Below are 15771 nucleotides of genomic sequence, written 5' to 3' on the forward strand. Positions count from 1 at the left end.
CAATTTGGGATGTTTTTATTTATTTTTAATAATTTATTTTTATTGTATCTACATTAGTGTTTTGTCTGTGTGTATGTCTGTGTCAGATCCCCAGGAACAGGAGTTATAGACAGTTGTGAGCCACCATGTGGGAGCTGGGAATTGAACCCAGGTCTTCTGGAAGAGCAGCCAGTGCTCTTAAGCATGGAACCATCCCACCAGCCCCTCATTTATAAGTAGTCAATGTTGGTGTTGAACTCTTGTTTCCTCAGTGCTCATTTTAAAAACAGACTTCCAAAATAATACCACCAGTTAATTCCAACATCCAGAAATGCTGATGATACACTCAGGGCACAACACTACACCCTTCAGAAGATATGACCACTGGAGTCTTATTATGGGCTGTAAGAACTATTATCCAGGTTATTGCTACAGATTCATAAAAAGTAGATGTGAATAAGAAAAAGGTCATGTTCCCTTTCTCCCATTAATTCTGGGAGAAAATTTAAAGCCAAAAAACTCAAAACTAAAAAAAGGAGTATTTGATTGTACTTTCCCAAATAGAGAAAACAATTTTAACCACCAGCAAATAGCTTAGAGACTAATGCAATAAAAAGACAAGAAAAATAACAAACAAAAACATTCACCTTTGGTGCCTCTAGACTCACGTTAGATTAAATGAATATGGTATGCTCTAGTCAAGAAATCCATACAAAACAGGTGCGGTGGTACAGTGGGATATCTTTCTGTATATTGTGAATGTATGTTGCTCTGATTGGTTGATAAATAAAGCCATTTGGCCTATGGCAAGTCAGGTTATAGCTCGGCAGGAAATTGAGGATAGACAGGAAGAGAAAGGAGAGGAAGGAGAGATGCTGCTAGCCGCCGCCAGGAGAAGCAAGATGTAGAAGTACTGGTAAGCCACAAGGCATGTGGCAAAGTATAGATTTATAGAAAGGGGTTAATTTAAGATGTAAGAGCTAGCTAGCAAGAAGCCTGAGCCATTAGGCCATACAGTTTGAAAATAATACAAGCCTCTGTGTGTTTATTTGGGACCAAGCAGCTGTGGGACACAGGTAGGAGAGATTCATCCCAACTGCAGGGCCCAGACGGGACACAGGAAAACTTCCAGCTACATGGACAAAGTTCCTCTGTAACGCTGGGGCATCCATCTTCAGCCAACAGATCTAGAGCTTTTTAGTCACTTCTCCCTGTGTCCTGTAAAATATTTGGCAGTCTCCTCTGCAAAGCAGGACACTGAAGAACCATTTCGCCCCATTTTGGCAAAACTTCCAGCTAAAACTTCCCACACCTTTAGTCCCAACTTTTGGGAAGCAGAGGCAAGTGGATCTCCGTGAGTTCGAGGCCACCCAGGGCTAGTGAGACCCTAGCTAAAAAAAAGAGAAGGAAAGGAAAGGAAAGGAAAGAAACATACACAAGAAATTAAAAACTTGAACAAAAATAATATGCTTATATTTTATTTACTGACTTCTAAAACAGACTAAAATTCTTAAAATAAAAATTTCAAGTTAAAATGTTATTAACATGACAAATTTTTACAAAATATACTTTAGTGCAGTACTTCACTTTGCTCTTGAGCAGACAACATGGGACATTACATTTAGATGGTAAAATCAGATTACCAATACAGGCTAAATATGAAACAGTAGACTTCTGGCTTATTAGAAACCTAACAGTTCTAAGAGGCATGCTATGCTTAATTCTTTAGTTCAGTCTGAATAATCCTAACCCTTCTGAGCAAGCACAGGCAGAAACTACACGATGAATAATATTCTGCATAGGGTGGTCTCATTCCGTCACTGTCACCATCATCCTGCCTGTGCACTCAAATAACCCAGAGTCAGACTCTCAGCCTGACTTTGCTCAGCAAGCTGATGCTACAGATCCTTTCTATTCAAACACAGTTTGAACCTGGCAAGAAAGGTACAGCAGGCTCACAATTCATACCAGATCATGCACACTGCAGAGCAGTGATCTCAGCTGCCAAGTTTATTATAAACGGCACAAATGTTATGCTCCAAAAGAAATATACCAACAAAAGGTTACATTTTATTTCCTCTTAAACACAATCTAGAAAGAACAAACTTTACTTGTTAATTCATCAACAAATTACTGATATGAATTTATCAGAAAAATAATTACATATTTGCCCATCATCAAATGATCTGCAAAAAGTTTCTAAGGTATTTCTTATTCAGTTTCCAAAAATAAAGGTTTTCTACTGAAAGCACTGACATTCCCACTGTCTACAGCAAACCTTAGAACACAGGCTGGTCTCTCAGCTCAACAGCTCAGTTACATAAATATTTTCTTCCCAACACTTTCTCAGTTTCAAAAGCTATTTACTTCCCAAGAACATACAAACAGCCTGCATTTCAAACCATTCATTCTGTTTCCATGGAGACACTGCGGGATTCCTTGGCCACCATAAGTCGCATTAGTTGACTGTGGAATTTCTCAATCTTCTTTACATCTTGAGCTTGGTCTGTTCTGTACACCAAACACTGTCAGAAAATGTAAAGACACACAAACTAAGCAAGAGTCTAGTAATGAGGGAAGCAGGTAAGTGGTCTAATACCTTGGAGTCTTGTCCGCTCTTATTTTGCTCTATTCTCTCTGGAGTCATACTGAGCATCCAACAATTGCTTTCCCTACATTATTTTAAATGCCACTGCTGCAGATGAAATGCACAGAAACTCCTCTAGGAACATCTCAAAAATGGCAAGTTAAATCCTGCTGTCTGTAAGTTCCAGTCCCCTCTTCTGGCCTCCTAAGGTACCGGGCATGCACATGGTACACAGACATAAATGCAGCAAAACACCCACACACTTAGAATAAATTTTTAAAAAGTTGAAGATCATTCTCAGCTAAAAAGCAAGTTCTGGCCAGCATTGGCTACAACACTTTTACTATTAAGTTGTATTTATGTATTTCCTACTGGAGAGACCAGTCTCTTCCTAATGCAGAAAAAATATCAGAGCAGACCTGAGGATGACATTTAAAGGGTTTTGTTTTTTAAGGGAGTTAACAATCAAGTTTGCACTTTTGAAAATCATTCTGGCAGGGCTGGAGATATGCTCAGTAATAGTGCATATGTAGTGTGTGGACAGCCCTGGAAAAAGGGAGGGAAACTGTGTGTGTGTGTGTGTGTGTGTGTGTGTGTGTGTGTGTGTGAGAGAGAGAGAGAGAGAGAGAGACAGACAGACAGACAGACAGACAGACACACACACAGACAGAGATCACTGGCAGTGCACAGGATGAACTAAAGGCACAGCCCTGTTGAGAGACAGTTCTATACACCAGGCAAGCAGTGTGACCCTCATCTGAGGAGAGCATCAGTGAAGATGGACAGCCGGTGACAGCAGGAAGGGCGGAAGAGGCTGGAGTCAGCAAGTCCAAATGCCTAGCCCAGTGTAGGTATAGCACGTTAAGAAACCAAAATGCCACTTTTCCAAATAAACCAACAGTAGGCATAACCACCAAAGGAAAGAAGGGACCAAACACCATCCCCAGGCTTCCAGGCAGGTGGGTGACAGCATGCCTAACCACAGACCAGAAGGAGCTAGATGAAGAGCTGACAGGCTCCACTCTGGAAAGGCTAACTCTGAAGGTGCATGAAGTAATGTCACTCAACTTCAGAGTTAGTCAGAGCCTCAGAAGAAAAATAGGAGTCAAGTACACAAATCTGCAGCAGACATGGATACAGAAGGTACCAGACTGCAGCAATCAAATGGACTGTTTCACAAGCAGCAATACAAAAAGATAACCAAGGCCAGACTACTGGTCAAAGTCGGTATTTACGGGAAACATCTGGTAATGAGCAGAGACGGGAGCACAGAAGGGCAAGGCAAACATAAAGCAAAGCTACAAGCACTAACACTTCCCACAGACGTGACGGGGATCAAATGACATGAACTAACGACAGCGCTGACCTAGAGCTCTCGTCACAGCGCGGTGAGCTCACATCGGGAGCAGTACTGGAGGAGGGTACAGGAGACCAGCCACAGAGGCAGGGAAAGAGGAACGGTAAACAGCAATAAGCACTGGGTCTGGTTTCAAATACGTCATTTATGGAGCCAGGCATGGTGACGCACGCCTTTGATCCTAGCATTCTGTGAGTTCGAGGCCAGCCTGGTCTACATAGCGAATTCCAGTACAGTCAAAGCTACCCAGAGAAACCCTGACTCAAAAAGAACAACAAACAATTATATAAAATGGACTTCTCACCATGAGAAAGGAAACCTGCTCAATTTTAGTCTCCACGATCGTCTGGCTTAAGGCCTAAGAAGCAGCTCTTGGACTACTGCTGGTACACTGCCTTCCCGAAGCAAGCTCAGCTACTTCCTGAGTCTAAAAAAGAACAGCTTCAGGCCAGGCGGTGGTGGCGCAGGCCTTTCATCCCAGCACTTGAAGGCAAAGGCAGGCGGATTTTGTTGACTTTGAAGCCAGCCCAGTCTACAAAGTGAGTTTCAAGACAGCCGGGGCTACAGAGAAACCCTGTCTCAAAGACCCGAAAGAACAGCTCTAGAATGAAGTCTTCACTATGGAATGCATGCACAGCAAGTTCCCTAGAGAGGTCATCTGCATGAACTCCACATAAACAACCTTAAACAAATGGTCAACTCAGCCCCCCCCCCATGCAACAAATAAAAATGTATACTTACAACTAAATCGTCTGTTACTTTGATACACAGATTCCCATCAACATGCCTGTATTTGAGAACCACACGTACCTGCAATAAAAATACTTATTTAAAAACAGCAAAAAATAGACAGATGGCACTATTCATATACAATTTAGTCACGTGGGTGCAAAAGCTCTATAGTATAAATGCCCCAGACACCTGAAAGTCCTCCCACTGTAACTGAGAGGAGGTAAAGGGGGAAAGCCAGCCACAGTTCAATTATATATGTTCTATGTATACTTTAAATAGATGTATGCATATGATACATGTGTGCACATGTATGCAGAGCTATGTGCGCTATTCTTCATTTTGTTTTTTGAAGATGATTTTTATTTTATGTGTTTGGACACATGTGCTTTCCCTGAATGTATGTATATCTGTGCACCATGAGGAGTGCCTGGTACCTGCAGAGGCCAGAGGAAGGTGTTAGTGTCCCTGGAAGTAGAGTTCCAGATGGTTGTGAGCTGCCATGTGGGTGCAGTGCTGAAAACAAACCTGGATCCTCTGCAAGAGCCATCTCCCCAGCCCTGTCCATTTTCATTCCTGAGAGTGGGTCTCTCAATGAATTTGGAGCTTACTGGCTGGCCAGGCTGGTGGCCAGTGAGCTCTGGAATCTGCGTGTCTCCTACTTTCTGCCCACTCAGTGCTGGAGTTACAGATGCGCACCACGCCCAGATTTTACAGGGGTGCTGAGGATCCGAACTCAGGTCCTGAAGTTCACACAGAAAGCATTTTACTCACAGAGCCCCTATTTTAAAAAACGAACTTTTAGCCAGGCGATGGTGGCGCACACCTTTAATACCAGCACTTGGGAGGCAGAACCAGGAGGATCTCCGTGAGTTCGAGGCCAGCCTGGTCTACAAAGCGAGTTCCAGGAAAAGGCGCAAAGCTACAGAGAGAAACCCTGTCTTGAAAAACCAAAACAACAACTTTTGTTTTTAAGGGTGGGTGCTGTATTTGTAGTTTGAAGACATGTACTAAAATTCCCAGCACACACATCAAGGAACGTCTGTGAGGTGGCCTGGCACTCCTGTTAGTCAAACAAGTGACAGGAGGGGGTGGTAGGAGCAGAAATACAAAGTCCGACTCCACCCTCAGGAAACCGCGCTGCAGGCAAGCGAGCCACGGCCCCTGCCCACCCGCGCACACTCCTGGGGAAGACAGTTCAGACTACTCGGCACTGGTCCGTCTTTATCACGACGGCACCACAGGGGGAGGCTGTTACCTGGAAGGGAGTCCACCTGGAAGAGTCCCCGTCTTCCCAAAGCCAGAATCGCTCAGAGCAGTGAGCACCGTGTCACAGGACACTTTCTGCTGCTCGCTCTTCTACACTTAATATTAGCACACCCCTCGACAACAGCAGACCAAACCTCACTTCTAGGAGCATTTTCTGTCACTGATGAACGCAAACAGAGACGGAAGCAGTCAGTGCTCTGCTCTCAGTAACTCCTGTTTAGGTCACTTTGAGAAACAAAACGCTAAGGTTCACCAGCCCTTTCCTGCCCCTTGAGCCCCCAGTCCCCAAAGCCCACAAGTTTAAAATGATTCCAGTGTGGCAACCTGTGGCTTGTCCGTCTGCACCCTGCCCTGCTGAGGTTATAAGTGTTACAAACTTCTTAGTTTGTCTAGGTGAGGACAGAGAGGAAACTCACCCAGAATATAAAATAACTACCCATGTTTACAATACCTGACCTATTCGCTGAACAAATTCAGTATTATAAATGTTTAAATTTACTTTGTAGGAACAAAGAGAAACCACATTTTAAAAGATAAACTAAGTAAGACAACAATGTAGGATTTTAACTGTTGGCTAAAATATACTCATTGTTTTCACGGGGACAGAGAGTTACAGGGCTAACGGTGCTGTAAGACAGATATCTGTTGTCAGGGGAGTCAGAGACAAAACTCAAGGCTCCTGTCCACTGTTCGGTGACACAAAGCAGAATGAGTTAAAAGTCCTGGAAGGACAAATACTGTTAAGGAAGAAAAGTAGTTTATACTGGGAAAAGAACAAGAGCCACTTTCCTTAGGAGGTGGCTTTGAAAAATGCATGTCTTGCTTTCCCATAGAGAAGGTTGGAGAAAGTAGAAGACGCATTCTGAACAAAGATCGGATGTATTCTGTGGCTTCAGCAAGTCTAGACTCTAGAATGGGTTGGAGGGTTGGGGTATGATTAAGTCAAGACAGTGAGCTGGGAATTTGAATTTGGGGTTTTGGGGTTTTTTTGGTTTTTTTGTTTGTTTGTTTTTTTGGTTTTTCGAGACAGGGTTTCTATGTGTACCTTTGCGCCTTTTCCTGGAACTCGCTTGATAGCCCAGGCTGGCCTTGAACTCACAGAGATCCTCCTGGCTCTGCCTCCCAGTGCTAGGATTAAAGGCGTGCACCACCACTGCCCTGCAAGGGATTTTATTCAGTAATTAATGAAGAACTGTTTTTTGTTTGTTTGTTTTTTGAGACAGGGTTTCTCTGTAGCTTTGGAGGCTGTCCTAGACTAGCTTTGTAGACCAGGCTGGCCCTGAACTCACCGAGATCCGCCTGCGTGCGCCACCCCCCCACCCCCGAAGAACTGGTTTTAAGCAGAGGCCACTATGCTATGACAGGAATGTGAATGAGGGTCTAAAAGGAAGTCAGACCCAACTAACAGGCTCTCTCTTTCTCAGTCCCCCAGCAACAGCATTTCAGCTCAAGCCATGCAGATTAGTGTGGTAAAGAATGAGAAGACAGGAACGGGCTCCACAGGAAATGTGCTGAGGAGAGAAGGTGCAATCTTGGCAAACATTTCAGAGACCTGACGAGCTGCCTTCTTTGGGCGCTTGTAGAGCCAGGGTCTGTACTTACGCTTAAGCTCTTAGAGCAAATCATCTTGGAACGTGAGAATGCGATTCATGCTCTCCATCCCTCTCCAGTCGGGAAAAGTGAAAACCTAGCAGAAGGCTACGAGGAAGTTCGTGGGCCACTAGAATTTTCCAGCTGGGTAGAAATACAAGGCTCTTCCCCTCCTGTCTGTTCTAGACATGCTTTCACCGCCACTTCCTGTCACTTCTGACTTCATGCTCCCTACAACTGCCACCACATTCCTAAAAATACAGCCACTCTGTGTTCTTCTCCACCCTTCACGACATTAAATTAGTGAAACAAAAGCCGGGCGGTGGCGGCCCACGCCTGTAATCCCAGCACTCGGAGACAGAGCCAGGCGGATCTCTGTGAGTTCAAGGCCAGCCTGGGCTACCAAGTGAGTTCCAGGAAAGGCGCAAAGCTACACAGAGAAACCCTGTCTCAAAAACAAAACAAAAAAATTCTACTGTTGTCAGTATCAGGCCCTTCTGGACAGACTCTCCTACCACCTTACAGCACGTTGCTCAGAGGAGGAAATGGCAAGGGAAAGGGACCAGAAGCCACCGTCACAAACTGCAATTTCAAAAACACCTAATCTATTGCATCATTTATTATCACTTTGTAAATAAAACTGATGAACTATTAATGTCAATTTAAGAATAATAATTCGTTTCAAATCTTGCCGTAGAAGAGAATTATCTAGATCAGGTGGCCTGTGGGCATGTGGGACTGTTTACTGGGCCCTGAACTATACGAGCAGAGCCAGCTAGCTAAGAGCCAGGGGACACAAGCAAGCAGGCAGCATGGTTTTCCATTCATTTCTCTCTGCTTTTGACTATGGTTGTAGTGGTTTCAAGTTCCTGCCTTGATGTCCCTCAATAACAGACTTTAACTGGAATGGTAAGACCAATAAGCCCTTCCTCCCCACACGGCTTTCTGTCACGGTTGTTGTCATAGCAACAGAAACGAAACTACAGCAAATGGCACCATGAAAAGTCAGCAATGGTGGCCCGTGCCTGTAATTCCAGCGACAGGCTGCCGCAGAGGACTTTCAATTCAAGGGCAATCTATCTGGGCTTAACACAGCGATACCTCTTCTCAAAAAAATACAGAAGGGGCGGGGGAGCTAGACTAGGAAGATCCAGAGCTCACGATCATTCTCAACTACACAGTAAGTTAAAGAGGCCCATCTGGGCTAGTAAGACAAGAATGACTTAAAAATAAACAAGGATGGATCTACTCAGGTCTTCCTATGGTTCCGGCTCAGTCCTCCTCCTCCTCCTCCTCCTCCTCCTCCTCCTCCTAATGCATTTCTTCTTCTCCCTCTCTCCCTAAACCAGGATCTTACTGTGTAGCCTAATCTGACCTCTCTCTTCTCCTTTCTTCAGCTTCCTGAATGCTGGGATTACAGGTGTACACCACCATTCCCTTCCTGGGTCAAAGACCACTTATAATTATAACAGCAACTTATCTTGCTGCGGCTGGACACAGGTTTGGTTCCCAGCACTCACATGGTGGCTCACAACCATCCCTAACTCCAGATCCAGGGGATTTGATGCCTTCTTTTGACCTCTGTAGGCACCATGCATGAACAGGGTGGGCCTACCTACATACATTTGGCAAAACACTGATACACATCATAATTAATGAATTTTTTTTTTTTTTTTTTTTTTTGGTTTTTCCAGACAGGGTTTCTCTATAGCTTTGGAGGCTGTCCTGGAACTCGCTTTGTAGACCAAGCTGGCCTCAAACTCACAGAGATCCACCTGCCTCTGCCTCCCGAGTGCTGAGATTACAGGCGTGCGCCACCACCGCCCGGCCATGAATTAATCTTTTTAAAAGATGCTCACACCTTTAATACCAGCATTCGGGAGGCAGAGGCAGGCAGATCTCTGTGAGTTCAAAGCCAGCCTGGGCTACCAAGTGAGCTCCAGGAGCTCCAGGAAAGGCGCAAAGCCACACAGAGAAACCCTATCTCGAAAAACAAACAAAAGATGCTCTTTGTTTAAAAAAAAAAAAAAAAAACTATATTAAGTACCGCTATCACAAGTTGCCAGCACCAGCTGGGTGATGTTGGTGAAGGTCTTTAATCCCATCACTTGGGAGGCTGAGGTAGGATCTCTGTGATTTCTAGGCCAGTCTGGTCTACAGAGCAAGTTCCAGTACAGCCAAGGCTACACAGAGAAACCCTGTCTCGAACAAACAAACAAAAACCAAGTTGCCAGTACCTATGTATTTTTAAATTTTTTTACTTAGTACTATTATTCTGGTTGAGTATATATATATGTGTGTGTGTGTGTGTGTGTGTGTGTGTGTGAGAGAGAGAGAGAGAGAGAGAGATGTTTGATTAGAGGGCAACTTTGAGGAGCTGGTTCTTTCTATCTTTATGTGAGTTCTGCGTGCTAAGCACCTCCCCAGCCACTATATATATATGTATACACACACACACACACACACACACACACACACACACACACACACACACACACACACACATATATATATATATATATATATATATATATATATATATACAGTTCATGTTATATGCTGGTCATTAGAAATAGCATTCGGTAAGCCCCGGGTCCCGGTTCTTGATATCTGTTAACTACTCATTTTCTTTTTTCTCCCGTGGGTATATTCACAATACATGTATCTACCGGACCTTCAACAATCCTTAAAGGACGGTGAAATTTACCTCTGTGTCTCTCACAGAACCTATTCTGAATTGGTGAGATGGAAATGGGGAGATTTGCTTTGGGGAATGAAGCCATTTGCAAACACTTCTGCCTGAGGTATAAGTGCAAGATTCTCAAGGTTTCAAAGCGATCACTGACCCACAGAAAAGTCTAAGAACCCCATTATCCTGGGGAGTGGGGCAGGTGCTTCCCAACCGGGACCTTCCAAGGCTGTCGGAGTGGGGGCATCACATCATCATCATTTTATAAACGCCTTTGGGGAACGGAAAGGGGCACCCAAATAAGTGACGGACAGGAAAGAGAAGGTGCAGGGGGAGGAGCCCCAGCCTCTGCGACACGTAAACCAACCAAAGCCAAGGCGGAAGTTAGGAGTTCCCCCGGGGGAGGCCACCGTAGAGTCCGCCGCTGTGGAAAAGGCTCTGCCTGTGGATACTGTCGGAGCCTCCCTGGGCCCCGAGTCAGACGGAAGGAGACGGAAGGCGCAGTGAGGCTCCACGGCGGATGTTGCTTCCCGGATGTGCTAAAGGCGCAGCACAGGCAGAGAAGACCCCAGCTCCCGGGCAGTCCCGCTGGCGACTCACCTTCATGGGATCGGCGAGGTAGAGCTTCTCGGCCGCGCGGCTGAACTCCTCCCAGGTCTGGAACTGAGGCATCGCGGCTTCGGGCAGCGAGAGACGAGGCCAAGGAGGGAAAAACAGCGCGGTCCACCGGCAGCCCACCTCCTGCTGCAACCGCCCACGGCGCGGGGCTCCGGCGGCACAAAGATGGAGGCCACTAGCGCCCACGCCATTGGTCAGCCTCGGCCGCGCCGGTCCAATGGGCAGGAGGCATGCTCCCAGGGGGCGGTGCCTCCGCTTAGAGAAGTCGGGAGCGGGGAGAGGATGGCAACTGGCACAGCGCCGCCTGCAGGGCTGGAGGGGTTGTGTCTGCGCCTCTGCTCTGTGACCAAGTTAGTCCAGTCGTGGTGATGACGAGGTCCAGCTGTCACACTCCCAGCCTAATCAAGGAGTTGGGGAAACAAAACAGGAGTGTAAACAAAAACTTTGTGTGGTAGATTTTTTGTATTGGCTAAATGGAGCCAAAAAGAAAGGCTCACAGAGGCAGCTTAGCAGGTGAGCGGAGAAGGGCTGAACACCTAAGCACATGTTAGATCCGCGGTGTACTTAACATGAACAGTGCTCAGGGAATGGAGCAAGAGAAGCAGCAAGGAGTGAAGAACGCCACGTCGTGGCATCTGCTAGGATAAGACATCTAAGCCTGGGCTGGAGAGATGGCTCAGTAGTTAAGAGCACTTGCTGCTCATCCAGAGGACCTGAGTTCAATTCCCAGCGTCCACAGAGCAGCTCGCAACTGTCTGCAACTCCAGTTTCAGAGAATCCAACACCTTTTCTGGCTTCCACAGGTACCAGGCACACAGGTGTTGCACAAACATCTATGCAGACAAAACACCCCCACACATAAAATAAATAAATTAAAAAAAAAAAAGAAGAAGAAGAAGAAATTTGAACCATTTCCTCCAGGCAATGTGTGACACAGGATAGCTTTTAAACTCTATTGGGGGTATATTTCATGTGTAGTAAACATCGGTTTGAACATATACATTCATGAAATTTGAAAGAATGCATACACACACATTACATACCCACAGAGCATATACCTAATGCCATAATCAATGTATAGGACAGAAATCTCCTTCATGCTTCCTTATATTCATCTCCTCTACCCTCACCCACAGATATGCTTTCTTTTATTACATGTTGCTTTCCCCTGTCCGTTGAACAGGTTTTGTTGTTGTTGTTGTTGTTTTGGGTTTGCAGTGCACATGCTAGGCCGGGTCTCTACCACTCAGTTATAACCCCAACTTTCTCTCTCCCATCTTGGCTTCCCTCTTCCCTACTTTATCTTTCTTTCTTGCTTGCTCGTTCATTGTTTGTTTTAAACATATATCTCTCTCTGTTGCCCAAACAGGAATGATTCTCTACCTCAGCCTCTTGAGCAGCTGGGACTGGGTCACCAAGACTAGACAGATTTTTATGTCATGAGTTTGAGGGCAGCCCAGGCTATTTAGTGAACCCAAAGCCAAACTGGGCTACTTATCATGACCCTGTGGCTAACTAAATAGCAAATACATACAAATGATGATGGTCCCAGCAAGAGACCATTGTGGCATCCAGGCTAAATAGGTAGTAATTACTTGGTTTTGCATGGGGTGGGAGAGGGTACATGAACTTCAAGGAAATGTGAAGTCAATCTAATGGGGGGCTATTTGAAGACCTCAGATTTTAGGGTTTTACATTTCAGGTTCCCAGAAAGGCTGGGTTGTTACTTATCGATACAAAGGCTAAAGTCACACATGAATAAGAAGGGATTAGATACAGAAGAAGGCTCTGAGGTGGGACCCACAAATTACTTAGTACAAGGGACATATATGCTGAGCTGTGGGAGCCATAACGAACAGAAGCAAAACAGACAAAGTCCCGTGAATGACCCTCAGGCAAGAGAGGTTGTTTTTTAAAAAATATTTTTAGTAGTATACGTAACAATGGGTTTCATTATAACATCTTCATACATGTACATAGTGTATTTAATCATATTCTCCCCTAGTGCCCTGGATCTCTTAGACTCGTCCCGGCACTAGCTCTCCTGGTCTCACTAAACCCTCCTTTGCACATGTATATGAGTGAAAAGGCACAGCAGAGTATCGGGTGTTTAATCCAAACTTTGCAGTCCTCGGAAGTCGCTCCTTGGAAGTCCTCCACAGTTGCACCTCTCTCCCTGGCAGATTCAACAACATCAGACTTTCAGAGCTTCCTATAAAATCTTGCTGCCTGGCAGTGGTGGCGCACGCCTTTAATCCCAGCACTTATGAGACAGAGGCAGGTGGATCTCTGTGAGTTCGAGGGCAGCCTGGTCTACAGTGCAAGTTCCAGGACACAATGAAATCCTGTCTCCAAACACCAAAAAACAAAAACAAACAAACAAAATCTGGCCAAAAAAAATAATAAAATAAAAATAAAAAATCTGGCCAAACTTTAAATCTTACAGTCCTACTGTCAAATCTTACTGTGACATTGATTTTCAATTTGACAGGATCTAAATCACCTAGTTGACAAACCACCATTTGTGAGAGAGTTTCTAGATGAGGAAATTGGGGCAGGAAGAGCCATCTGAAATGTGACTCCATTCCACAGGCTGGGGTCCTGGAGTGTGTGAAAAGGAGCAAGTGAGCTGAGCACCAGTATTCATCTCTCTGCTTCCTGACTGGATGCAGCGTGACCAGCCACCTCACATTCCTGTACCCCAAACTGAGCCAAAATAAGCTTGTCCATCCTTAGGTAGCTTCTGTCAGACATGTCATCAGAGCAGTGAGGAAAGGACCCAGGTCACGAATCTCAAGGCGTGTCTATAACATCCCCATGAAAAACAGTCAACCTGCCAACTGTACTAGCCCAGACCCACATGCTCCCCCACTTCCCCAAGCTGAGGCTACCTGGTTCATGAACAGCAGCAGTTTGATGGACAGAAGGCTTAGACTTTCAATATACAATAGTAAACATCACAGAGGGCAGAGAATCTGCAGCATTCTGAGTAATTCCATATTCAACCCAAGAGCAGAACTAATTACCCTCACCAGAGCCCTCTGGCTGGGGGCAAGAATGAGACATAGTTACACAGATTCAGCCTGTGATTTCTATGTGACTCACAACCACAGCTTTCTGGAAAGAAAGGGCCTTCCTCACTGTAATACCTTAGTTAAACATGCTCCTGGGATTTGGACCCTTCTAAATACCACGTGGCTTCTAACTCAGATGGCCATCATACATCACAAGATCCACAAGAAAAGCTACTCTGGCATCTTGCATGGGAACAACCAAGTAGATCAACAGGCTAAAAGGGCAGCTAACCCCACATCAGGTCACCTACACTCCCAATACCACTCTCCCGTGTCTAAAATGTATCCTGCAAAAGGCTTTAGGTCGGGGCGTTACAAAGCCCTGAAATCAAGCTATTGCTCCCTGGATCCTCCCAGAAAAAGGCCCTTGACAGTTCTTATTAGGCCGTACATTTGAGGGCTGAGTCTCTCAAACTCTGATTGAGCCTGTCTTTACCGACACAGTGTTCCTTAGACATTGGGATACAATTCTAAAGCCTGTCTTATCTGTGGTCAAGCCAATCCAGAGGGGGCCCTTAAACCTGTTCCCCTTTGACTTCTGTGCAGTAAAACTATGATGGGAGAAGTAGGTTTTATTTACATGCACCCATGCAAGGGATGCAGATACCTACTGGACATCTCCTCTGGGAAGATAAAGGCATTTCCCACCAAGAAGAAAGAGCCTCGGAGGTAGCCAGCATCCTCACAGAACACATCATTTCTTGCTTTGGGCTTTTCCAGTCTCTAGAGTCTGAGGATGGCCCAGACTTCATTTCCAATATGTTCCTACCACCTGGCACCGTCAATCTTCTGCAAGGCTTGAGAGGGCTAATCTAACTCTCAAGTAATTTCTCATCAAGATCACACTGAAAGCTCAATAGTCTTGGCCCACTTTCTTTCCTATCTCACCCTTAAGGTCCCAAAGTACCCCCAAGACTACCAGTCCTCTAGACTCTTTCAGTGGTCTTTACGGTACATCTTTTCTCCAGACTGACTTCTCCATTATTAAATTCTCAGGCTCATCATCAATCTCAGACTACTGTATTCTGGGCACAGGCGATCAAAGCCATCATTGACTACCAGGGTATATGAATCCTCAAGCTTGACCTTACTTTTTCCAGATTTCATCCTCGTATTAACCCAGGGGTTGGGTTTATTTAAAATCCACAAAATAATAGACTATCTGAAGCTGTTTGGCTTCAACCTGACCAAGCCCTGCTCCTGTCTCCAATGGTAGTCCTGCTACAGGGTCTAGCGTCATGAGTTCACCTGCTCAGAGTTAAGAGATAGCTCCGTTCTTGCCAGCTCCAAGGGCCTACTCCTTCGAGCCTCTTGGAGATCTCCATCGCTTCTTCCACTGAGACCCATGAGAAACCCACTTTCAAACACTATTCATATTCTCCTTTACTGTGATAAAACACCTGAGAAAAGCAACTTGAAGAAGGAAAAGTCTGTTTGGGCTCAGGATTTGAGGATAAAGTCCATCACGATAGGGGAGTCATGGCAATAGGCGGGTGAGGCAGCTGCTCATGAGATATCCAAGATCAGGAAACAAAGACAGATGGATGCTGGTGTTCAGCTAGCTCCTTCCTTTTTATTCGCCCAAGACTACAGCCTATGGGATGGAGCCACCCACCTTCAAAGAGGTTCTTCCCTGAAAACACCCTCATAATCATACCCAGGGGTGTGTTTCTATGTGATTCTAAACCCAGGCTAATTGACAATAAAGATTTACCATCACAAGCACCTCTAGACCCTAACAGGTAACCAAGGTTCCCTTTCTTCTTTGTAGTTAATATTGTTGCAGAATATTTGTTTAACTATGCAAAGATGTGCTGCATTTGTTTAATTATGTAAAAATGTGTTACTGAGCCAGACAGTGGTAACACATGCCTTTAAT

The 15771-nt window shown here is 45.2% G+C and overlaps 1 protein-coding gene across 1 annotated transcript; it reads right to left on the reverse strand.

Moving 5' to 3' along the window:
- Positions 1–1459: 1459 nt before the first annotated feature.
- Srp9 (signal recognition particle 9) lies at positions 1460–11000 on the reverse strand. The gene is made up of 3 exons (XM_036201743.1): positions 10801–11000; positions 4665–4733; positions 1460–2504 (listed from the first exon to the last, which is right to left on the reverse strand). Exons 1-3 carry the CDS (start codon positions 10870–10872, stop codon positions 2385–2387), a joined length of 261 nt encoding a protein of 86 aa, XP_036057636.1. The 5' UTR covers positions 10873–11000; the 3' UTR covers positions 1460–2384.
- Between the last annotated feature and the right edge of the window lie 4771 nt (positions 11001–15771).

This window comes from Onychomys torridus, chromosome 11 (genome assembly GCF_903995425.1).
Source record: "Onychomys torridus chromosome 11, mOncTor1.1, whole genome shotgun sequence".
Classification (NCBI taxonomy): Eukaryota; Metazoa; Chordata; class Mammalia; order Rodentia; family Cricetidae; genus Onychomys; species Onychomys torridus.